At 47.2% G+C, this 25,758-nt stretch overlaps 2 protein-coding genes across 2 annotated transcripts; both read right to left on the bottom strand.

The window, feature by feature from the left end:
* Window positions 1-908: 908 nt before the first annotated feature.
* LOC120536422 lies at window positions 909-13,616 on the bottom strand. The gene is made up of 11 exons (XM_039764762.1): window positions 12,669-13,616; window positions 9,954-10,049; window positions 9,366-9,599; window positions 9,129-9,279; window positions 8,995-9,039; window positions 8,054-8,353; window positions 6,322-6,684; window positions 5,761-6,108; window positions 5,349-5,678; window positions 2,891-2,935; window positions 909-1,901 (listed from the first exon to the last, which is right to left on the bottom strand). Exons 1-11 carry the CDS (start codon window positions 13,254-13,256, stop codon window positions 1,852-1,854), a joined length of 2,550 nt encoding a protein of 849 aa, XP_039620696.1. The 5' UTR covers window positions 13,257-13,616; the 3' UTR covers window positions 909-1,851.
* A 2,206-nt stretch (window positions 13,617-15,822) lies between these two features.
* LOC120536329 lies at window positions 15,823-22,435 on the bottom strand. The gene is made up of 7 exons (XM_039764655.1): window positions 22,399-22,435; window positions 20,931-21,017; window positions 20,646-20,701; window positions 19,717-20,092; window positions 19,326-19,625; window positions 17,885-18,214; window positions 15,823-17,770 (listed from the first exon to the last, which is right to left on the bottom strand). The coding sequence occupies exons 1-6, from the start codon at window positions 22,433-22,435 to the stop codon at window positions 18,027-18,029; spliced, it is 1,044 nt and encodes a 347-aa protein (XP_039620589.1). The 3' UTR covers window positions 15,823-17,770; window positions 17,885-18,026.
* Between the last annotated feature and the right edge of the window lie 3,323 nt (window positions 22,436-25,758).

Here is a 25,758-nt window from a genome sequence, read left to right as displayed (position 1 = left end):
CAGCCAATCTGCCAACATGTCTACCTCATGCACCTATCCCGGTAGACGGTAGCGCATTCACGCCACACGCCGCGACACGCCCCGTGCAACTATGTATTTAAAACCAAACTCCTGCGGGTCGCGCGCGCGTATAAGCCCTCCGGTACAGCCAACGGCTATGCTGAGCTCAAGCACGACCGTGGTTGACTCACCAGTAAGTAAAATCATTTCTCTAACATTATGGGATTCCCATCTCTGACTCAATCAATCAAATGCTGGCTTTCTCTTTTAGGCGCGCCGCGTGCACTAGGCAGGCTGCGAGGACACCGGAGTGTAAAAATGAACACATGCGGCGGAGCCCGTACTGGCCATTATACCGGCCCCACGTGTGTCCAACATCCCGCGCCTCACAGCGCTCACCCGCTAGACGGCCCTGCGTTCCCGCGACAGCGCCCTGAACGCGCCTACGGTAAGTGCACTTTCTTATAGTGATATACATGCTGCTACTTACTTAAATTTGGTAAGACGCGACCCGCGTATTACCACAGAGGGACTCAACTGAAGTCTCTCCGGCTATCAAAGACATTTGTTCCTTTAGGTGTTTTGTCCCCGCAGAGAGAAAAGACAACTAGAAAGCAGAAAATCATCTAATGGACTGTGAAAGAGCTGGCGAGGCGACACAAAGAACTGGTCACATGTCCAAGCCTGCGCCATCTTTGGGAGAGGCGGGTGGAGACCCTTAGTTCTTATAACAGCCATATATGAGTATACAGATGTGCTCAATGAATAGAAGAATAAAGAATGATGTCCCTCACATAAACTCACACCAGGAGAAATGAAAGGCCTGGTATGCGCCAGACTCTGAGTGCCATTAAAAGAAGAAGCCGCAGTATATGAGCAGCCCACCAATGTGGAGAGTGAAAACGATGAAACATTTTAAAATATTTAAGTGGCACATTATCTGAGACATCAGTAGAACATTGACAGTCATAGAAACCTTCAAACAAAGACTAATGAAATATTAGCAATGCCAATAAAGTGCCAAGTAAGCCTCCTCAGCTCCTCTAAGTTGTCACCCTGATCATAAATAAAGTCAAACAGCCATTAGAACAAAGCAGAATGACAGTTAGGTGACACCATAAAACAGTTGTGGGCACCAGCAGCCTGCAAGCTGAGATCCCACCGCTGACACCAAACCTCTCCTCAGTCCAGAGGGTCCAGTTACTGTCCAGTGACCAGAATGCTCCGACGGTGCAGACATCCTGACTGAAATGTCTTTCACAGTTGTTTGTCTCCTTATCTCAGGTGGTCAGCCTCGCTATGGACAGCACCAGAACCTCGGCCATTCTTGTAAATCCACTAAGAGGCGCCCAGGTCAATGTAAAGCCAGCGGGGTCCACAAAAGTAGAGGGGCACCCATTAGTGGCCACAGCACTGCCATTGTTTTATGGGTTCTGCTGGTTGTTTTATTTTCCGGGTTGAATGACAAGTGATGGCACCGGACATAAGCTGGACACATCTGCAGAGGTCAGTTGGCTTCAGTCTTCTTGGCTTTGTTATGCAGGAAATTTCACAAAGATGATGAAAAGGAGGAGATGAGGATGAAGATTCTCTCCCCAGCCATCTTGAACATAATTTAGGGTGACGCACTGGTAGACACTGGGCCAGCGATATCTGTGGAGCCACAGATCATTACAGCAGGTTGGAGAGCAGGACAGGTCAGCCATCTATCGATGAGTGACCCCCAGTGGAGAGAAGAGGAACTGCAGGCAGGCTGGCTGGCTCTTTAGTATCCCGTGTGCCTTCAGTCCCACCTGCCACATACTGGTCAGCAGAGTTCAGTTTTGGACCACTTGGCGTTCTTGGGACTACTTAGCGCTTCCACCCTTGTGGGTAGTAGTGTGTAGGCCAGGCGCTTTTACCTGTGAATCAAATTAAAAAGAGAGAAGTGAGACAAATGCAAGGACACGTCTGTCATCTCACAGCATCCAAGGAGAGCAGCATGTGGATGGCCAAGTGTATGATGCCCGGTCTCCACATTACCCCAGTAACTGCACTGGAGGTAGTGGCGACTAGCAGTGGGCATCTGGTGAGATGCTAAGATCCCATCTTGTGTTCTCCCAGGTTGTATTCAAGCTTTTCTTAGCTCAGTCAGGAAGAGAATTCCACGGCTCTTTATATCTCCACCCAAATAAATATAAACCTAGAACACGTTGGGCTCTCATCTCACAGTCCACAGCAGGCCTGTCCAGTGGCGCCTTGAGCCTTCATTGCATTTGGTGGGTTTGGACGAACGGCTGCTGTCATAGCATGAAGAGCACACCACAGGAATGAGTGCCTGGTGTGAAACATGCGACTGTTAGGACTCTGGAGTGGTCTTCACAAGATAAAGGGGTCCTCTTGATCCTAACTTAACATCATGTCTGAAGTTCTGAAGGTCTATAAAGCCCCCTTGTGCACATATGTGGTACCCTGTGTGAGAACGTGCCAACTTGCTGTGAGAAATCTGCCCGTCACAATATTCTGTGTGAATGTAAAGCCGCTGTTCTAACAGCTTTGATAATGTTGGGTCACCACTTAATGCCCGTTTGTCTAAGCTGACGATGTTCTTCTCCTCGAGTCTTTCCTCTTAGCTGATGGCGTTGCTGATCGCTGTGACTGCAGTGTTTTTGAACTTCACAGAAGACACGTCACAGCTGTGAAAGAACCAGAAAGCCTCAAACAACGTGAAGATATTTTAGTGTGAAAGTGAATCGATTTGTAGGTCAGAGTGGAGCTCACATCATCAGAGTGCTAACTAAAGGGGACGCTGGGTCAGGTTACAATGAGCTGGGGTCCCAGCAGTACACTGGAGGCCAGCTGACTATTGGACACACCGGTGTAAGGGGCAAGTGGGGGGCCGACTGCTTACCTGAGGGGTTTGCTTTGTTTCCCTCTTCTTTGGCTCCAGTCAGGCCTAAAGGAGAAGAGAAAACGAGTTAGAGACGAGACCTCTGGACGTGAAGACCACCTCAGGACTCGCAGGCACTGCCTCTGTGGCGCTCATTACTCACATGTCAAGGTGGCTTTTGGCAAAGCACGTGCTACTGAGTGCCAGCTGTCGCGCCTTTACCAGCACCAGATTCTTACAAAAAGCAGATGGCAGTCATTACATTGCTTGATGGCCGAGGTGGGCACACTAGGTAATCAGAGTACTGGTGGGACACCATTAGTATCATGAAAATGGAAGAATGAGATTAGAGAGCAGTGGAGATGCATCCAGACTGGTGGCATCTCTCAAGTCACAATGTGTAAAGACAGCACTCTTGAAATGCACCCTGGGGTGTCTGTGTGCCCCCAGTTCAGGTTAAAGATAACATCTGGTGATCCCCCATCACTTCACTTAGAGACATGTTAAGGAAATGGCTTCGCCATGATGACCCTACCAGTCATGCAGTTTCTGAATTACTGTGACTGACTTGTGGAGCTTGGAAGTGGCACCGCACCGGGTGGCAGGCAGATGTCATTGGTGGAGTCCAAGGTGTCACCCGTGTGCTCACATGCAGCGTTGTGTTTTAACTCAGGTGTGTGTGACGGAGACCAACATCCAGGATGATCCTGAGCGAGTCGGCCAGGTGGTCATCCTGTAGGTGTATATGGAGACCACTGAACTGCACTGACAGTAAACGGACCCTGAGCACCGCGTTAACATCCGAAGGGTACATGCAGACTGTGGGCAAGCGGTCAGGATAACCCATTAAACCAGCATTTCAGATATTATCTGGTCATTCAGTCTTACTGCATGGACGTAATTAGGGCTGCCACAAACGATTACTTTGTGAACGATTAATCAGTCGACTATCTTTTTGATTAATCGATGAATCTAATGAACAGTGCGGTCCAAATAATTGACGTAGGTATATGAATGCAGCGTGCGAGTCTTGATTGAATAAAGAGAGTGATGATGGCGGCCAATGCGTTTAACTGACCGTTTGTCTGTTCTAGCCATAAAAATGAACGTACCTGCCAACGCTAATCACTGCCAGTGGGAGTTTCTCGAGTTAAGCAGCCTCACGACGTTATTGTCGAACGACGAGCAGGTGTAAGCGGCTTACTTACGGTGGTGTTGTCTTGTCCTACGCTGAACGTCCAGCCTGTTCTTGTTTCAGCACTGAGCTGGGGCTGCCATGGGATCTCATCTGTTTTTTTATATAATAAGCAATCAACCATTGTGTCCGATTTTCAGGTGAAATTCAGAGGAGGATTTTGGCTTTGCCCGATATTTGGAGAAACCTTCTTCCTCTGAATGTGGCGCAGCTGCCACCATAATTAGTTTACTACAACAGTGCAGAGTGACACAGCGTGCTGGATGTGTGGAGGTTCAGGAGGGACGATTAGTCGATTAAGAAAATCCGATTCAATTATCTTTTTAGTTGAATAGTCAATTACGTCGATTAATCTCAGCAGTCGTACGTGTAATGACCTCACATGGACACTCTTTCACGTTGTCCTGTGCTCCTGGTCACAGCCTTGAGGCTCTAAAGCTCAACTTGACTTTGATTCAAAAGCTCTGAGTGGCCATCTTATGACCAACGAAGCTGACTGATTGGACTTCACTTCTCCCAACTGCCCAATCTAATGAAGTGGAGATTCAGCTGCAGGTCATTCTGACTCTCCATCTGCTGCACCCACCACACAATTACTGAAGGTGGCAGCGAGGACAAGCTCCTTCTCTGGCTCACAGTCCCTTCATTGTCATTCACTGCTGAAGCAGAGTGGACGACAATATGAAAGGGTAACTGACATGGAGGTCATTACTGTCGGTACCCAGGAGGCCACTGCTGCTCCATCTGCTAAGCTGAGGTGTGAACGACATCTTTAGGAGAAGAAACAAAGGAGAGGAGACCATAAAGGCAGAATAAGTCTGTCACACACTGGATGGACACAGGACTCTTACACACCATCTGTGACCAGATACACACACACACACCCAGGAGTACGCTGTCCTCAGAGGTCTCTCCCGTGTCCATTTCTGGCCTACTGCTCTCATCTCATCTCCATTGTTCATCAAGTGTTTCATTTTGGCCCGTCTATCCATTCACGTCCTCATTTCATTTCACTAATGCTTCTTTATGGAGGTCCATAAACGCTGATCATGTTCAGCTCCTGATGTTCAAGTGTGGCTCTCTTCCTAAACACGTCTACTCATCACAATCCTCCACCTCCTCAATAAGACCCAAAACAAATCAGGTGAATGAGAGTCAATATGGATGTCACCAGCAGAGGAAGACATCAGGCGTGAGACATGAAATGGACAAGCAGTCCTTTGAGACCTGAGCTGGCAGGACTGGTCCTTAAACTCCTACTTCACACCGCACTCAGACACTCACCTGGCTTGACCAGCTTCCCGCTGGACTTTCCAATGACCTTGTCATGCAGAGTCTCGTGTTGAACCTTACAGACGTACTGCACCTCCTCCAGGTCACTTAGAGTCTGAGGGATGAAGGTGACCAGAGATTCCAGGTGGTAGCTGCACTCTCCTCTCTTGGGGACGCAAGGTAAAGTCTTGATGTCTGGTCCTTTGTCCCCTTCCCGCTCCCAGGTCACCTTGATGTCTTTGGGGTAGAAGTCCTGGATGGAGCAGCTAAGAGTGCAGGGTTGACCAAAATCTTTAAATTCGGTGACCCGGATGTCCAACATGACGGGCCGACTCTGCAGACCTGACAAAAGGAGGAACAAAAGGGGTGAAGGTGGAGATCATGTGACTAAGTGTGGTCTCGTGTGGAAAATGAGGAGCCTCACCAGGAATCACTGAGCAGCTCCTCCCAATGGCTGACCCCTCGAGACCCTCGTGTTCCACTCGGCAGATGAACTCCATGTCCTCCAAGTCGTTGAGGGTGTGAGGTGTGAATGTGGCCTGAGACACCACCGTGTATGTGTTGTCTTTTAACCATGGCCCGTATTGACTCACGGTGGTCTTCCAGTCTCCTGAGCCTGCCAGAACTTTCCTCTGTGTCCCCTTCTGTCTCCTCATCCAGGTCACCACAATCTCTTTGGGGTAAAAGTCTGACACGACGCAGGTCAGAGTGCAGGGCTCACCAAAGCGAGTGAAGTGAGCCTGCACATCGGAGAGCTGCGGACGACGCTTAGCTGGAAGAGAGAGAAGGGCGGATTGTAGTGGCGTCATGGAGTCGCCATTAAACACAGAGACACAATAAAACACTGATGTCTGTATTGTAACGAGATAATGAGGGAACTTCATAGAAACATAACTAACAGTAAAGATGACCCCACGTATCAGGGGGCTCGATGGGCAGTCAATGGCCACGCGAGAACAGAAGTCAATTAGTAACCCAGTCTGACCTGTTAGCTCCAGTCTGCCGGACTTTGTCTCGGTTGTTTTCTCCTCGATGGCCACATGTTCCACCCTGCAGATGTACGTCATCTCCTCCAACTCACTGACACTTTCAGGAGTGAACTGGACCTCCGAGGTCACCTCAAAGTTGCAGTTCTTCATCTCAGGTGTGGGTGTCGTCACTGTGGCTCTCCACTCAGCTGACCCCGCAGTTACAGGCCGATGTCCACCCTGTGCTCTGACCCTCAGCCAGGTGACTGTGAGATCACTGGGGAAGAAGTCAGAGATGGTGCAGCTCAGGGTGCAGGGCTCACCCACCTTTGAAAACTTGAGCATTTTAATGTCTGACAAATTGGGGCGCTCACCGATATCTGAAAACAGACAAGATCAATCAGTGACAGAGATAAAGATAAACGGGTGGTCTTATTGTGTCTCCTGTTTGATATAAAATATCTGGGGTGGTCTCGAGGTCTCGGTATCCACAGCGGCAGCGTGGCGTCTCCATCACAGCTCCTGAGATGGCTCGGTGGACACGGTTAGTAAAGGCGACAATCATCGAGGTCCTCACAGCACCAGACCAACGTCGGTTATATAGTGCCTTTCACTATCTCAACTACAGTATTCTCCAGGACTACTGTCAGGTAACGCTTCATCCTGCAGCCTGCCCTTTTGTCTTCACTTCTCAAAGTTCATTGTGAGCAAACAGAGACGAGACCTCCGAGTCAATGACACGGTGAGGCTCTACTATGGTGTCCACAAACACTGTAGTCTGTTCATGGAGTGGACGTATCCAGAAAATGACTGCAGGCCTGGCAGAAGAGAATCAGGAGTCACAATCGGGCAAAGAGGGCAAAGGTGGGCAAACAAATCGTCACAAACAGTATGATGGAGCAGGAGGGTCAAGAAAACACGGCAAGAGAAACTCACTGTGGTGGGGAATGAAGTGTAATGTAAACGTGAGGTATAAAGAAGAAGAAGAAGAACCATCAGTCGAATAAAACTCAAAGACGTCACCCACTCAGCCGATGACCACCTCCACAATGTCTCCCCCTGAACTAAATGTCCCAAACGTCCTCTGCTCTCCTTCTTGATGATTCCTTTCTGATTCTAACTGCCCCATCCGTCATTATCATGGTTGGAGGCCGTCAACCTCGTCACCTTCAGGTCAAACTTTGATGACACATTACTGGCTCTGACCTCTCAATTTAAGAAAATGAACCAAAGGTTTGGAATTCTGGGTAAACGGTTTCTCATCCTTAATTTCCCCCTAATTTATATTCTTGTAACTTCCATGTTATTCTGGAAACCAAAGACTCCATATTCGGTGTTTCTTTTCAAGTTTGTCCCTGCTGTGAGTGACCTCCTTGACCAGGTGGCAGCTCTTTACCACGTCCCCATTGCCACCAAAGTGCAGCAGCCTGACGTTTATGCCGATTTGTTCAAATTCAGAATTTGTTACACCCCGTCCAGGGCTGATTCCCTGGATTTGGAGTTGGATTGTGGATGGTCAGCAATTGAAGGCCAAGTTTTAAAGGCTTCATTACTCACTGTGGTCACTAACCTCACATGCCAACCTGCCCACTACTCCCATTGCTTTTCTTCTTATTGTTTCGTTCCCCTCATAATTCACCTATTGGTCACTTGACTGGCCTGTCAGCTTTGCTATCCCATCAACATCATAAAGCAAAAACTTAAATGAGAGAAACTGAAATGGAGGGGACGTTTGACCAACTGGCTTACCTAGGCTGCCATTGGTGACCGTCTTCTCCAGCTTTCCCACGGATTCATGTTTGATGACCACTGAGGCCTTGAAGCCTGGCTCCCTGACCTTAGCGAGGGGCACAGTGCAGACGCTCCGAGTGCTGAAGGTCTCATTGATGTTTTTGGTGACGTCCAGTAACTCCGAGGCCACACTCTGTCCTCCCACTGTCCATGTGAAGTTGATGTCCTGCGGGTAGAACTCCTCTGCTCTGATCTGCAGCTTCACATCTTTGCTGAGGTTCTGAGAGACGTTCTCAATTTTTGACAGTTGGGGACGAACTGGAGATTAGAGACAGGAGGGACATCAGGGAGTGACAAAATGACAAAGCGACGACAAGTTCATACACGTGTGTGTGACAAAGATGGGCGTAGGGCCAGTGAGCCGGACTGGTCAAACAGGAGGTGACTCAATGTATTTAAGAAGTGATTGAAGACCCTTCTGTTCTGTGACTGTCATCTGTCTAACTGATTGAAAAAAAAACAACTTGGCTCTGTGATCTTCTGCATTGTCGTGGATTATTGTTACGCTGAATTGCCTTATCGATTGTAATCTGATTGTAAAGGTATGAGTTGTTACATCAGTCACCTTTAGTTCCCTGTCCTACTACACTTGCTGAACCAACAGGCCCAAGCCTAATGTTACTCCATTACATTTAACTCTTTTGTAAGTCGCTTTGGATAAAAGTGTCTGCCAAGCAAATAAATGTAAGTGTATTATTATTAATTATTATTATTAACGATTCACTGCTGCTGCTGCTCTTCACTAGGTCAGTGCAGCTTCAGAACAGCCCAGCAGGACACATCCAAGATTTGGTGTCACCATGCGTGTCCTTCTCAGAGCGGCTGCACTGCCACACTTGACTCAGGCTGAACCTTCCATTATGGTAACATAAGCCCAGAAAAAGTAAAAAGAGACGTACCCTGTAAGAAGGAATTCTGCAGGACGTGCTCTGAATCGTCAGCCCCTGAGGAGAAGATGAGAAGAGCAGAGTGTCAGCGTGAGGGGCAGGAGGGCCTGAGGCCTACCTGAGGACACCCAACCCAGCAGCCTCACCGGTCTTCACAAACTTCCAGCTGCCGATCCCTTCCAGGCTCCTCTTCAGGGCAGACAGACTCGTCCTCAGAGTCACAGGCACAACATCTTCATTCACACCGATGTCGGGTGTCTCTGTTTCTTCAGGAAGAACGCTGATGGACGGGAACTTCTGTGTGTCGGGGACAAAGATAAGGAGAACATGAGACGAGGACTTGTGTGTCAAACTGGTGTCCTTTGGATCGTCGTCCCTCTCACCCTTAAGAAGTGGATGTGGTCGTTAGTCAGTGAAAGTTGGGCGAACTCAGCGTCTCTCATCTTCAGCTCGCTGATCTCCTTCTCCAGTTTTTCGATGAGCTTTTTGGTTTTTCTCACCTCCCTCTGCTCATAATGTTTGATGACGTTAATGATGTCTGACCTCAGCCTCTCGATGGATTGAAGTGCAGCCTTGAAGATCTCCTCGTGTTCCTGCAGTTCTCGCACTGTGCTGCTCTGATTACAGAAAAGCAGGGAAAGGGTCAGCGACAGACAATGAGGAGGTGCCAAACATGGAGACGCTGAGCACCACTGAAGAGAAGTGAGATGTCAGAGTGTAGAAAGGGAGAGCCGCTAAGAACTCAAATTAGGAGAAGGGACGATCTAAGGATGTTTATACGCTTGATGACCACCTTAGGAGTCTGCACGTTCAGATTTGTATTCAAAGGACTAATCTCAGCCTTTTAATGTGACAAACATCTAAGAAGCTACAAGTGAGTTTTGGCGTCTTCTCCCATTACAGCAAATCTCATCCTAACTACAGTGACGCTCGTTCTTAGCAGGATTGTGTGAGCAGCACCCCAAACTCACCTGAATCTTCTCGACCGTCTGCTTCATCGCCTTCACTTTCTTCTCCTTCTTCTCGATTCTCTGTTTCATTTCAGCTTTTGTTTTTTCCAGTTGGCCCTGAGAGGACACAAAATGGAGGAGAGACATCTGAGGAGACCACGGAGTTCAGCAGGAATTACCAGAGAAAGAACAGGGAAGGAGGAGGAACAAAGGAGGACAAAGCGGATGACCTGGAGCCGAGAATGTGGGAGATCTGAGCGACTGGACTGGTCGGCGGTCAAAAGAGAGTGGAAGGAAAAATGGACCACCAGGGTGAGAGCTCCATGGAGGGATCAGGCGTTAAAGTTACAGTGAAGACTGAGGAGGGAGAAATGGGAGATTAGAAGAAAGCGAATGGAACGGAGTTTGGATTTATAAAAAAAAAGAATAAATAAAGCAATCTTTATTATAAAGTATGAAAAGGTCTGAGTTGGCGTAAGCCTCCCTAATTCAGGAGTTCCATACGAAATGTCGCGCTCTACGTAATGAGGTAGAAGTTCATAATAAAGAAGAAGAGTAGCATCAGATGTTTGACATATTAGGAGGTGTGAGCGTCCATTGATATGTTTAAAGCCCAAATATTCTCGATTGCAACAGAAATTTGTCACTTGTCCCCGTCTGTCAGCCGTCCTTATCGGGCTACACTCCCAGTAAAGGATCAGCAGTCTAAAACATCGTCATATTTATAGTCTGAAACAGATTAAAATGCTACTCCGTGAGCTTATGTTTGAAATTTGGCATTTTGAACCTTCTGAGGGAGACGTTTAGAACGCCAGGACCACCGATAAAAAAAACAAATATCAAAAATGTGAACCGGTTTGTGATCATCACATCAAACAGCACTTCACATCATTTCAAAGTTTTGTGCCCCTCATATGCCATTGGCAGGTGAAGCTCTGGGGTCGGCTGAGGGTCCTCCACAAGTTCACGTCCTTCTGTTCATTTTCGCTGAAGACACCTGCTGGTCTACTCTCTTATCACAGCGGGGTCGTGTCCTACACCAAAAATGGCCTCAAATGTATTGGGTGTAGAGGGCCAAAAACAGGGGTGGGGGGGCATTAAGGTTGATGTCGTGCATAAACAGACATGAAGACCCGTCAGACGGTGCATCACATGTGGGGTCTTCACGTGTCAATGAATCAGGAGATGCCAGAGAAAAACAAAACAGAAACTGAGGTGACTTCAAAGTGAACTCTTAGGAACACAAAACCTGCAAAGAGAAGAAAATGAAGAGAAAGCGAAGAGAGAGTGAGGTGAACACTGAGAAGGTCAGGTGGGCAATGGTTTAGGGTCTGCAGTGAAGTCCCCTTGTGAGGTTGCCTGTTCGAATCCCGTAAATGCCAATATGGACTCCGCTCTGTTGGGCCCTTGAGCAAGGCGTCCCTTAACCTGCAATTGCTAGTGAGAGAAGTGCTGTAGAAATGCAAAGAATTATTATTATTATTATTATGGCAGGGAGCACAACGGTGGGCTTCAGCAGAGTCCATTGTCATTGAGTCAGAAGAAGTGAGAGGAGCTGGAATGGCAGTCATCCGAGATCTCTGAACAAATGAAAACTGACAAGGAATGAAAGAGAAGAACAAGAAAAGGAAACCAAATGAATGTTGTGCTCTCACAGAGAGGAGACTCCTTTACGTAGGGGTGACCAAAAGAAGGGCGCAGTCAAACCCCAGACCCCAAAACTCTGTCCTATCTGTCATCAGAGCACAGAACACGGACCACCCAAAACAGTGGGAACAACAACAGCGACTTTGTTTGAGTGTTTAAGTGCGTGGGGCCAGAATGGACTTCTTTACACAAAGAGCTGTGGGTCTCTGAAACAAAGTGCGAGACGTGGAGTGGACAGACAGCCAGTAAGAAGGGGACATCTTGGCTACTAGCTAAACAAACAGGCCTGATGGGCTGAATGGCCTCCTCCTGTTGGTCAAATGTCTTATGGTCTGTCTTTTAAAATAGAGAAGAACGCAGGAATATCTGGAGAAAACTCAGAAGGACATAAAGGGAACAAACCAAACCCAAGAAATCCACTCTGTGAGATGGGTTAACACTGACCACCGTGTGTCCCACTTGCTTTGTCCTTCATTTCTCTCCCTGACTATGGCAAAGCTGGACATTTGCCTGGATCTTGTGTCAGGTAAACGGCATTAAGAATGAAAGAAGGCCCTGATGACCCTGATGCTCCAACATGGATGGACTAAAAGCCAGAAGTCTGCATGACCATCATCATCAAGTCCTTCCGTGAGAACCCAAAATACAAAGAGGACTGTTTCATTTATGTGAGGTAGAATGGACCCCCTGCAGATTTTATTTTTTTCTCTCCAGCCGTTTTTTTTTTGTTTGCTTTTTCTGTCCCCCTTGCCATCGGACCACCTTACTCTTATTCAATGTTAATTAGTGTTGTCTTATTCTAATTCGTACTTTGTCTTTTATTTCTCTTTTCTTCATCATGTAAAGCACTTTAAACTACGTTATCTGTATGAAAATATCCATCCATCCATTTTCTAACCCGCTGAATCTGAACACAGGGTCACAGGGGTCTGCTGGAGCCAATCCCAGCCAACACAGGGCACAAGGCAGGAACCAATCCCGGGCAGGGTGCCAACCCACCGCAGTGTATGAAAATATGCGACAGAAATAAATGTTATTGTTGAAGGTGCAGACCCCAGCTCCCTTATCCTAACTGCCCCCATTCCTCACCTGCCTCTCAGCTCTCTCCTCCTCCGGTGTCACCGTGTCGTGACTCTTGTGCTCGGTCACCACACACAGTAAGCAGACGCAGCTCTGGTCGGTCCTACAGAAAATTTTCAGAACTTCCTGGTGCTTTGCACAGAGTTTCTCCTGGAGGTCTCCAGTCGGCTCCTCCAGCTTGTGGTTTTTATAGGCCTCAGACTGCCGGTGGGGCTGCAGGTGAGTCTCGCAGTAGGAGATCATGCAGGTCAGGCAGGTCTTCACGGCTCTCTGTTTTGTATCTGGGCAGATACTACAGGGCACATCTGGATGTCCAGCCTGAGTCTGAGATGGAGTGACACCACCTTTCACGTCTTCAAGGTTGTCAATGATATCTTTCAACATCTCATTTCTCATAATCAGAGGCCTGGAAACAAACACCTGCCTGCACTGGGGACACCTGTACAGCCCGTCTTTATCCGCCTGGTCCCAGCAGTCTGTAATACACTTCATGCAGTAGTTGTGACCACATGGGATGGTGACCGGCTGCTTCAGGATGTCCAGACACACCGAGCAGGAGTACCGATCGACGGACAGAGAAAGCTGAAGTGCCGCCATCGTGAACGGAGATCCAAATTCAAAGAAGAGAATCGAAAACCAAAAGTGAAAGAGTGGAGGGCCGGCTGCTCAGGAATGCAGAGGCGGACGATCCCATAACGAGAAGCGCCGCGCATCGAACCCCCGAGGCCAGATTCTCACGCCGGGCTCGCGTCGCCGGTTTATTTCTGTTTTATTTCTAAAGGCGCCTGCCACTCTACTTACAAATAATTAAAACTGAGCAGCGGCGCTCATTAAGTAAAAGACACAGCAGTTGTGAGGGGAAGGAATGAAAAAATAAATGGCAGAAAAACAGGACGAGCAGCTGAGCCTACGCCCTTCGGCGGTGAAAGCGCCCGCCGCCCGTCGTTTAGCGTCCCAGTCAGGGCTCGCTGACTTCACTCGCTGCGGCGTCTTTTCTGGCCGCTAGATGGCGCTGAAGGACAGACGCGGTGCTCTCGAGCTCGTCATTCGCGGGGCGTTGAAGGGCCGACTGGCACTCGGGAGGTGGGCGGTGGTCGAGGATTTAATTACAAAGCAGAGCGCATTCATAACAACAAACCCAGCAAAAGAAACACGAGCGGAGGTTTTTATAACGTTTTAGAAACATCGATGATCCTTTAATACCCTTTCTGGTATTAAAATTACTTTAGATTACTTTATTTTAAACGTTCTAAAACTCGGAACATTAGGCACCATGTAAAACTGTGCATATGCCATCTACCCATTACAAATAAAAACAGATTATAAAAAGGTCTTTTATTTATTTAAAAAACAACTTATCCCTGAAAGGGTTAACAATCTATTCCCATTGAATTTAAACAAATGCTGAGATCCAATGAAAAAGTCAGAATTATCAGGAGTTCATCTCTATATACAAAATCCAACGTCTGTCTGTATGTCTGCTTTTCTACCTAACGGATCTAGACCTGGTTTTTATTCCAGAATGTGCTTGAACATTCCGGCTGATTTCGCGACTTCTCTCGTGACGTTAAGTATCAGAGTTGGCTTCCAGCAGCAATTTATTGGCGCTATTCTGAGACAGAGACTGCGGGCCAAGGGGAGGGGGAAGCGTGACGTCAGGAGTGGGTGAAGACCACTAGTAAAGAATACAAAATATGATCATTGTGATCAGCCACCTTAAAAGACTATCAATCGGACCCCCACACACCCAGATTATCAAAGTCTTATGAAAATTAATAACTTTGGCCCCTCGTATCGTACTCAGAGGGTGAAGCCCTGGGGTTAATTGACATCTCAAGGACAACTTCAAGTCCTCCTAATCATTTTTTCTGATGACACCCATTGGCTCTCTCTTTATCATAAGGGTGTCAAAAATGGCTTAACAGTCAGGGACTGGGGATCAAAAACAGAGGGGAACCCCAAAAGCTCAACATCGTGTGCAATGAGACATCAAGACGTGTCCAACAATATCTAATGTGGATGGCATCAGACATAAAGAATGAAGCAGAAATGATTTGAAGGAGTTCAGAAGTCAGTCTTAGGAACGTAAAAATGGGTCAGTGCAGGAAGTAAAGAACTGATTCAGAAATTCTCCAGCACTTTCCAAACAAGTGCTTTCATTATTTTGCTCAATAATAAATCTCAAAAGAGGCAAACTGAGGAATTACAAAGTTGTGTGCGGCCAAAGAGACACAAGGAGGCCTGCAGTCGCCTCAGAGTACAGTGAAGATCGTGGAGATGGTGCCGTGACTTTGGGTTACAGGAGACTCACTTCGGCTGGAGCGCCGCTCATTTTCAGGGTGGGTGACAGGGAAGGAGTTTAGTTTACCGCAGCGCTCAGCTCCAGATGAAGTCCACACTTCTGTGTCAGGATTAATGAAGAAAGAAGACGCGCACTGCCAGGGCACCAATGCACACCAAGAAGTAAGAAGGGCCCTCCATGTGTCTGACCTGTTCGTGGAGTATTAAGAAGACACACCTGGGAAGACCTGTGAACACTCTGAGTGAAGTACGAATGCAAATCGAATCAAATCAAATCAAACCTTCCAAAATATCAAGAGGACATTCTCCAGAAAATCAGATGGATGACTAAGGGAGGTCCCCTAAACTGCCCACAGCCCCTCTAACCCTGATGACCTCACAAGACAGACTGGACTGGCATACGTCTCTGGCGTGGACTCGTATTTTATTCCCAGAATGTACAGAGGATTTCAAACTTGTGCTCCGTCCAAATTAAAATGGCACACAGTGTACTGGGCTGTCTTAGGCCATGAAGAGTTCAGCCATTCAAGGCTGCGTCCTTCTGCTGATACCAGGATAGGAGAGACATCCGCACCCACAATTACAGCAGCACAGGTGAGCAGAGAGCTGAGGAGACACCAGAGCCGGGCTGATTGTGTGCTTGTGGTTAGATGAATGGAGAGCGGAGTTGGAATTTTTAACTGCCTAAAAAATAAAATAAGTGAGGTGAGACATAAGGAGAGGTGAAGCCTGACGTCCATGTCACACACACCCACCCCTGACACAACAGCCACATGACAATAGAGCTGGGCACAGTGCTCACTGGTAGGGGCCTGCTGGACAATTCAAAAGCCAGCAGGTGAGGTTTCTACTTGTCTGGAGGTCTTTAGTGCTTGTTTGCTTCTGTTCTCCCAGATTATAGGAGCCCAGAGCTGGCTGAACCTGTAAAGCCCCTCAGTTTTATACCCTGGCCAGTCGGGTCAGCATTAAGCTTCATGTCTGACTCCACAAGGGGACAGCTGTGTCATCCTGTTACTCTGCCTTGTCTTTATTTATTTATTTATTTTGCTTCATGAACATCACGTGAGTCCGAATTCTCACCTTCTTGAAATGTATAGCCAAACCCACCTGATCCTGACCCAAGGAATGGCCACCATGATGGCATCTGAAGCACACGTGTCCACATTATGTTTATGATATCACTTCAAGAAGACCACGCCACACAGACCCCAACAGACGCACATCTTGAATTGTCATTGTGACTTCTCGGTGGTTCTTTATTAATATGAAGGACCATGTTGAGCAGGACCCATGTGTCTCTCCTGTGTCCACCTGCCAGCTACTTTGGATTTGGAGATGACAGGATTCAAGCGTCAAACAGATACTGAATGTCAATCCGACTTTAGGGAGTCCTGTTCACACGTCATGGTGTCAGAGGATGCTGAAGTGTTGCATGTTGATTAGCACTAAGAATTTCAGCCGTCTCTGTATGCCTGACAATGACAGCAGCAGAACATTGGGTGACACAGGCCACCTGCTGACTGTCATCTTTTCTCTTCATATGTCTGTCATCCTCTCCTGCACAAATATCACACCACTAGCATCAGAGCTCATAACAAGCGACCATAAGCCTGACTCAAATGTGGAGCCACAATGGTGGGAGCCTCTCACTTCAGGTCAGTCAGCTCTTCAAGTGACCGGACCACCGACAGGCGTTATGGCAATGAGGGCCTGACAAAGCATCTTTGAGGTGGATGGAGCGGCTCAGGTGCAAAGATGACCAAGTCCTCTGAAGTTCACTCATGGTTGAGATGTGTTTCTCATGCAGTTTGAAACATTTTATTTATATAGCGCCTTTCCCAGTTTCATGAAGGTAATACTAAAATTAGCTGTGCATGGGCATTCAAAGCCATGAAACTCATTTTAAAGGTTTTAAAGGTTCAGACAGTTTTTTGGACCTGTGACGTCCTTAGTTGAAGAGTCCAAATTCAAATTAAGGAGAGGAAGATGTCTGTAATGACTTAGGTGAGAAGGGTGCATTAAAGATGGACAGATGGACTTCGCACTCTGATGAAGAACCATTGATTATTTTGCCACCAAAACTGGCATCTGCCTTCTTGGCCACCCTGTGACACCAATACCACAACGCTGATCTGCCCCTGTGCCCTCCTCGTGCCCTCATTGCTCTAATCCACTGCCTGCTTATTCACGCCAACTCTCACTTGGGGTCAGAGGTTAACATCATCTGCACTCACTTAGGGAAAAAATGACCGTAAAGGAAATGAAAATATTGGTATCAATGGCACACGTTCTGCTGGGCATGAAATGCCAAAGTTTCTCTAAATTGTTCTTAAATTAATTTTCCTGCAAATTACTGCCTCGTCACTCATCATTCACCTGTATGCCTGGCACTAGGGGGCATCAGTGCAGACCTGTCAGGCAGCCAATCATACAGACAGTGAAGGTGAACACAAGACATCTTTAACCTCGAGTCAGTGAGCAGATCTTCTCCATGGCCGTCCTCCTCTCATGCTCCACTCTGCAGATGTACTCCATGTTGTCCAGGTCACTTTGGGACTGAAGGGTGAATGTAGCCTGAGACACCAGTATATACCCAGAACCGTTTACTGGTGGACAGACCTCATTCACAGTAGCCTTCCAATCACCTGACCCTGCCTGAACATTCCTCTGTGTCCCCTTCTTTCACCTCAGCCAGGTGACCCTGACATCTTTGGTGTAAAAGTCTATCACTTGACAGGTCAGGGTGCAGGGCTGGCCAAACACGGTGTAGCAAATCTGCACATCTGAGATGGTGGGCTACTGAACAGAACCTGAGAGACAGAGACGGACAGTCAGGGTCAGCAGGGACTGCATAGCGCCACCTACAGGCTGAGCCCTGCAGTGGCAGATGAGTTTGTCACATGACAACTTGTACCATTTCTTACCTTTTAAAAAATCTTTATTAAGACGTTTCTCTATAGGCTTATTTAAGGACTTGTGGTACACAACACAGAAATAGTCTGCGTCCAGCAGGTCACTCAGAGTCAGCGGCGTGAATTCAGCCACAGCTTCCACCTTGTAGCCCCTCTACCCTCTCTCTGGGGTGACCGTTTTGGCTCGAATGGGTCGTTGTTCATCCCCAGTGACCCGTCGCCAGGTCACCGTGATGTCTTTGGGATAGAAGTCCTGGACGGAGCAGATCAGGGTGCAGGGCTGGCCGAGTCCTTTAAACTCAGACACCTGAATGTCTGACACAGTTGGGGGGCTCAGTTGATCTGAAAAATGATAATAAATGATTATTTAGCGTAGTTGGCTGGATGAGATAGATAGATAGATAGATAGATAGATAGATAGATAGATAGATAGATAGATAGATAGATAGATAGATAGATAGATAGATAGATAGATAGATAGATAGATAGATAGATAGAGTGAAAGGCACTATTTAATAGATAGATAGATAGGTACATTTGACACCGTAAGCTAACCAATCACTGAAGTCACACAGAACGTTTCTTCTTTACGAGAGACCAGTCTGAACCTCCCTGGGCGTTTCAATAAACAAATGTGTTCAGTTTGCTCAATTGAAAACTTCTCACAGAAACTGAACTTGAGTTGAACAAATTCCCTTAAAAACAGCTGTGCCACATTTGAATACAGTCCCTCAACTGGCAGTCAGTCTGTTTCATGACTACCACAGTAGGTGCCTTTTGCAGTACATGTCAATGCATCTAAAATGAACAGAAGATGCAGCAGTCTAACAGTCAGTTCAAACTTTATTTTAAATTATCTTATTCATTTTTTTCTCAAAGTGATGCAGTGTTTATCAACCCTGCAACCCTGACAACCCAGGGTTCAAATTTGTGCCTTGCTGCTGTCTTGTGCAGGCAGAGCTTGTATGATCTCCCCATGTCTCCCTGTTTATGGCCTTCTAAATTGGCCCTTTTGGTTTTGTGTCAGTGTGACCAGTGATGGCCTGGCATCCACCCTGTGCCCACTGCTGCCAGGAGAGGCTCCGCAACATTAAATGGATCAGTCAGGTTCAGTTAATGGGTTAATAGTCATTTTGGTCATCAGGTGTAATTACTACAAGTGGAGGGCGAGGTGGGTCCAGATGGACAGTTGTGCCTGATGACCTGGCTCCCTTTGCTGTCCCCTCATTGTCTTCTGTGGCCTCTGACCTCACATCCCTGGATTGTCTTTTCCACCACAAGCCCCCCTGCTGCTGTTGCTTATCTCAGATCGCTCTGCTCTTCCACTGATAGTTCATTTAATGGCCAATACACTGACCTGTCAAATCATCTAATGACCTCAGTATAATAATAACAGAGAAAACACCAAACAGTGTGGACATGTGGAAGATTATTACACAACCACACGGCTTACCCAGGCTCTCTTGGGTGGCCAGCGTCTCCAGCTTTCCCACAGATTGATGCTCAATGACCACCGAGGCCTTGAACCCAGGATCCTGGACCTTAGACAGTGGGACGGGGCAGATACTCACTGCACTGAAGGTCCTATTGCTGTTATCTGAGATTTCTGCTGATTCTGAAGTCACTTTCTCTCCTGCAACTGACCACGTGAAGCTGATGTCTTGTGGGTGGAATTTGTCTGCTCTGATTTGCAGCTTCACCTTGGCGTTTGTGTCATCAGAGATTTTCTCGATGTCTGAAATTTGAGGGCGAACTGGAGAACAGGGACAGGAGAGACAAAATGCGTGTGACAAAGTAGAACATTGGATTAGTGAGCTGGACTGGCCATGCAGGAGGTCACTTACTGAATATCGACTGTAATGTGACAATGCGCTCCACACTCCTCCGGGTGAGCCGATGACGGACACGACACCTGCACACTGCCCCCTCGTGGTCTGCTTGGCTCGGTGTAAACTGCAGGGTCACAGGGGTCACTGTCCAAAAGAGGTCTATCTTAGGAGGGTCTGTCTTCAGACGGTAACCAGAGGGGCTATTTAGGGGTAAGGAGACCCCATCCTCACAGCCTCCCTGCTGACTGTCCAGTTTGATCTGCTGGTCCTTAATAAACCACTGCTGAGTGACCAGTCCAAGTCTCCATCCTACTAGGATGCACTTCACTGACCCAAGGTCACCCTGGACCAGCTTGAGGGGGACTAAAGGTGACACAAGGTGACAGGAACACTGAAACAGAAACACAAAGAGAAGATGAGAGAGCAGGTGACAGAAGTGACATTCTGTTATTTAGAAAAGAACAAGAGGAAGCTCAGGTGGCGCCCACTTGGTCTTGTGTCACACAGCATGGGGTCAGTTCTTAAATCTGCCTTTTGATGACGGAGAGTTGGAGCCGAGCAGGTCAGGACACCACTGATGGCAGCAAGCATTTCCAGAACACAAATTCTACCTTTTCATTTATTTATTAATTTCTGACATTTCTGACACAATGTGATGTGAAGCCCACCACCCACCCACCACGCTGATGAAAGTCTGAGCAGATGACGACAACTCGTGTGAATGGTAAACACTTTAGAGAAGTGAAGCGTGAGCAGGGCGCTATATACAGCAGTTGTCATGGTGCTCTGCGCCCGCACTCAGTGAGTTGTGCCATCGTTTGGAATGGTGGATTGTACTTCTGAGGTGGCCATGATAGATGGGCTCTGTGACGAGGATCACTTGTGTTCTGTTTTGGGGGTTGCATTCACCCCGTTTATTGACACCCATGGCACACCCAACCTACCTGGAAGGGGGTCTCTCTCTGAATGGCCTTTCCCAGCATTTCTTCCATTTGTTTCCCTACAAGCATTTTTTGTGAGTTTTTTTCTTGTCTTCTTAGAGAGTCAAGGCTGGGGGTCTACCAAACAACTTGGCCTCTTAAAGCCCACTGAGACATTCCTTGTGTGATTTTGGGTTATACAAGAAATAACTTGTTGTTGTTTTATATTAAGAGGTCAGAATCAGCCCGGCTTCAGTGTAGACACCCAATACACATCTGATGAGATGCTGGAGATCAAAGCAGACTCACCTGAGAAGAACCAGAAGAGAGCGAGAAGGACGAGGACAATGACGGTGATCACGATGAGGGCCACCTCCGCAGCACTGAGTCCTGCATCTACATAAGGGACAAAGACAGAGGTCAAGAGTCACGTCAGGAGGACGTCTGCATCCCAGTCACACTGAGCCTCGGTGGTCTCCACCATCTTCATTGTTCTTTATTTATTAAATCCATTTCTGTTCATTCATCTTAGTCTCAGAGGTTCAGCCACCATTCTCTTACTACTTGAACATCACACTCTCGTGCAAAAGCCTACATTTATTTCTTATATATTTAGTATTTCTAGCCTTAAGGCTGACAGTCCTCACTTATTACACTGACCCTGCTTGTTCAACTCACACAAACGTTTCATCAGTTGTTGTCCTGGTCATCAGTGCCACCCCCTCTCCGTCTGTTCCAGGAGTCGCCCCTTAAACCTCCATCAGGATTTGAGCCTGGAGTTGTGAAATGGTCACACAAACAGAGTGGACAGGGAGAAGGAACGGGCTTCACAAACCGGGCCGGGATCACCTAGAGGGGCCTCACCCCAGGCAGCCTGGCCTCAGACTCAACTCAACAGTCCTGAAACGGGGCTCTGACGTTTAAAGTTTCAAAAGGTACCTTAACATTCACAAAACGCACAAAAATACCCTTCAGGTGGGAGGCAACCATAAACCTCCAGCTTTTAGGAAAACGCAAAATGGAAGAATTTATTAAATAATCAAAATTGAAAGAAAAATACAAAAAAGGCAAACATACGAGGAAAAATGGGGCATGTCTGAAAAGTAACTCAAAGTCCATTACCCAGTAATCAGAAAACCAAACTTAAAATACTCACAAATCCAGAAAATCAGAAGAGAACCTAAAAACAACTGCAGCCCAGCAACCCCAATGACACTCGGGGGGCTTCATCCCTTCACCTGAATATGAAGGGGGGGGTCCCGTAGAAGTGATGTCACGGTGGCCTCACATAATACAAGACACAAGTTCAAACAACTTCATCATAAACGGGACAATCTTAACTAAAATGTAATAAAACTACACATGATAAAGAATCAATCGCTCAGTAGAAGCGTCTTCAGCTTCGCCCGATCAGATTTGCACTTCATGAATTTCTCTACGTTTCCCCCAAATTAATAAGCAGTATAAAATATTTAAACAAATCCCCAGTTGCTTAGCCTTCAATAATGTTAGTCTCGCCACATCTTTAGGGTCACTTTTGATTGTCACAAGCCGTTCAAACATGAAACACGTCACCTCGTCAGCTTTTAGTAAGGAGGTCACCAAGAGCAAGAATATAATGTGAATGTCACCTTTATACCAGACTCAGCCCACCACCTACTCAATATTTAAAGTTCTCTGTTTAAAGCCCATGAAAACATCTGAAATGTAATCAGCACTGCGGGCTAAGAAGGTCAATCAACACAAAACAAGTTTAGAGTGGAGTTAAGTAGCTGACCGTCAACCTCTGTTACACCACACGAACACTGGGCCATGGCGCCCATGTGCTAAAACAAGACTCGAAGTGCCCCATCTTGATATGTACGGCACATGAAAAGCCCACCTGAACTTAAATGGACCCACCGGCACTCACACGCTGTGTCTTTTCGGTGCCCACCCTGTTTATTTTACTCGTCACTCCTCTTTGTGTTTTGACTGCTGGCTGGCTAGGTGTGTTCCCCTCATGGGTGTGGGACATTATTCAGGTTTCATTCCATTTTATAAAGACGTGTCTGTGTGTTTTTCTACCCATTTTAATGCAAAAGTGAGCGAATATGAAGGCGAAGAACTCGTACATCAATCTGATAAAGTGATCCAGCGGAGCTGAGGCTTCCAGACGGCTGGACATTTTGGGACTGACTGGGTCATATTTTGTTATCAAATGACTTTGAACTAAGCTGGTCACAGATGAGACACCCTGGGGCGCTGGCACAGCTGGAATTTGAAGAATAAACAGGAAGACTTTCGCCAAAGAAGGTGCAGTTGGTGTGTGTGTGTGTGAGAGAGAGAGTGAAGTGATCCTAACCATTTCAAGATCTCAGAAGTGTGTCAAGAAACTCTACTGGTGGTCCTTTACACCAACAGCAACGCGTCTGCAGAAGCCTCAATGGGACTGCCACAGCCAAGTCGGAAGATTTCTTTCTTTTGAATTGTATTGCTTTATAGTCATTCCAATGTGTGTTCAGGCCAGTGTGTCTGTCTATCTATCTATCTATCTATCTATCTATCTATCTATCTATCTATCTATCTATCTATCTATCTATCTACCAGGGACACCCGTAGTGCTTCCAAGGATACAGCCGGCACTTCCGCCACACGGGTCGTGTCGGTGGAAGATTGCCAGGAAGCACCTGGAGCACATCTGGGTGTGAATAAAAGGGGCTGCCTTCCTTCATTCGAGGCGAGAGTCGGGAGCGGAGTGGACTGAGCTTGTTGGAGGAGGCAAGGAGGCGGCCTGAAGAGGAGAGTGAAGGCATTGTGTGGCCAGGACTTTGGGGACTTTGGGGGTTTGTGGTGCACTTGGTGACTTTTGTATATAGTAGTGTAAATAAATGTGTTTGTGGGTGACGACATGAATGTGTCTGCCTGTCTGTGTCTGGGCCAGCCTCTACACTATCTATCTATCTATCTATCTATCTATTATATAGTGATATCTATCTATCTATCTATCTATCTATCTATCTATCTATCTATCTATCTATCTATCTATCTATCTATCTATCTATTTAAAGAGCTTCTGTAAAAAGCCAAATTTCCCCCTCTGGACAAATAAAGTTCTATCTAATCACCTCTGGAAATGGCATCCCATTTTGTAACCATTGACCTTACGTTAGTCTAAGCTGAACGCACACGTGCTTAGTCTGAAATGAGTCATTTTTCATCTTTGTGGAAGTGGCTCTTAGAGGGCCGGGACCACCGGTTACTATTAAATATCAAACACAGGATCATATTTGTGACCGGCAGCCTCAAAATAACGTAAATGACACACCACAGTCACCATTTTGTGTAAAGGCGTCCCTTTGACTTCTCGTGTCCCAATTACTGGATGTTCCCCTGGAGTCAGCTGGGGTGGTCCGCAGCACTTCAAGTCCCTCTGATCATTTTTGCTGAAGACAGCCATTGGTTTATTTTTCATCTCCAACACACAATGACACCCACAAATGGCCTGAAATGAGGGTGCTATGAGTCTAGGAGGCCAACAGTTGGAGTGGACCCCAACAAGCTCAACACCTTGAATAAGCAGACGTCAAACCAAACCATTTATCACGTGTGGGAGTTTCCTCGTACCGGTGAGTCGGGAGGTGCCAGGCTGAAATGATATCAGAGTTTAGAAGTCACGTTTTTGAACCCAAAAATAAATTGAATTGAACTGAATGGAAAGTTCAAGTCCTTTCGCAAATCGAGCGAGTTTCCTCATAGCACCAAGAAAGGGGAATCCTGATTAGCAAAGTGAAACAACCAGTTCACTACTTCAGGGTACGGCATAAGGAAGGCGCTGGTGGTCCACCCCACATTCACGTGTCTGGCCTCCATAATAACAACTTCAAAAAACCACCAATGGCATCGTGCCACATCACTCATTCATTTCCAGTCGATTTCAATAACAGATTTCCTCTCTCGTGATCTTGCTCTGCAGGAATTTCAGGTTTACTAACTCCCTGATATCCAGCGACAGCTCCACCTGCGCGCTTCTTTATCAGACTCACACCTCGGGTCCTTCAGACATTTCAAAGACTTCGCTGTGTCTGCCCACCATGCGCTGCCGACTCTCTGAAAGTGGGCGACCTTATGACTTGGCCACCGTTTCTAAATGTTTGACATGTCAGAAAAGCTGAGCTCACACTGGGAGACTGGGGCACAAATACCAGTCCCTTAATGGCTCCTTACTGGTCGTTGTGGCTCCTTGTAGTCTCACTGCCTGACAATTGAGGTTCTTTGCCTAGAGTCTGGGCTCTGAAGGGTGCCCACCATGTGGACAACACAGAAATCTTTAATGTGTAGAAGGCCACGTGGCAGAGTCTCCATGACTGCATGCTGGGAGAGTCCTTTAGATATCAGAAGTCCTTTGGGTTTTCTCAAACCTGTTCCTTGTTATTTATGAAACCCATCACAGATCTGATAAGATCCTCCTGAAACTTTCATGTGGACGATTCTTTGGAAACCGTTTGGCGTCGCAGTGCAGAGCCACTCAGTCACCGTCATTTCTGAGGCCTAGCAGAAGGCACATCTTCACCACATCAATCAGAATGGAGCCGCTGCCCTGGACTTGAACTGAGGGTCAGGGTTGGGTCAGGAGGTCACACTGATGGTCTCTCCCAGGTCTCCAGTGCTGCACTAAAGGGCTCTCTGGCCCGGTCACTATTTGTGTAGGGCTGAGATGTGAGTGTCCACACTTAGAATCCCTGTGGTCTGCTGTTTATTGACCTCCATGAAGTTGAATCACATAAATCAAGGGCACCGGTGGAGCCACTTGTGGGAATCTGAAACAAACTCCTGAGACATGGAGGTGAAGAAGAAACCTTAAGAACCTTGAAAAAAGACCTGAGCGAGATACATGGACAGCTCAGCTATTAGTCGACTGAATGGCCTCCTCTCACTTCTCAAATATCTTATGTCCAGGCTCTCACATGAGCCCACCCATCTCTCCATTTTGTTAACCCACTTATTCCTCAGCAGGGTCAAGGGGTGGTGGTGGGGGGCTGGAGGTGGAAGGGACTTCAGTGGTCCTCCAGCCTGCGGTTCAGGGTGACTTGGAGTGGAATTAGCAGGGAAGTCCTGTGGGTGCCCACTGTGCACACGTGTGTGTGTGTGTGTGTAG

This window comes from Polypterus senegalus, chromosome 10, assembly GCF_016835505.1.
Source record: "Polypterus senegalus isolate Bchr_013 chromosome 10, ASM1683550v1, whole genome shotgun sequence".
Classification (NCBI taxonomy): Eukaryota; Metazoa; Chordata; class Cladistia; order Polypteriformes; family Polypteridae; genus Polypterus; species Polypterus senegalus.
This window is presented reverse-complemented; position numbering and strand designations above follow the sequence as displayed.

Coding starts and splice junctions, on each gene's coding strand:
- LOC120536422 (XM_039764762.1), bottom strand. CDS start 13,256: ATGGCGGCACTTCAGCTTTCTCTGTCCGTCGATCGGTACTCCTGCTCG. Junction 9,280..9,365: donor ACCACATCCACTTCTTAAGG/GTGAGAGGGACG, acceptor CCCGACACACAG/AAGTTCCCGTCCATCAGCGT. Junction 5,679..5,760: donor GAGCTGCTCAGTGATTCCTG/GTGAGGCTCCTC, acceptor TCCTTTTGTCAG/GTCTGCAGAGTCGGCCCGTC.
- LOC120536329 (XM_039764655.1), bottom strand. CDS start 22,435: ATGGCCCAGTGTTCGTGTGGTGTAACAGAGGTTGACG. Junction 20,093..20,645: donor AGAGAGAGACCCCCTTCCAG/GTAGGTTGGGTG, acceptor TTTCTGTTTCAG/TGTTCCTGTCACCTTGTGTC. Junction 19,626..19,716: donor CACATTACAGTCGATATTCA/GTAAGTGACCTC, acceptor CCTGTTCTCCAG/TTCGCCCTCAAATTTCAGAC.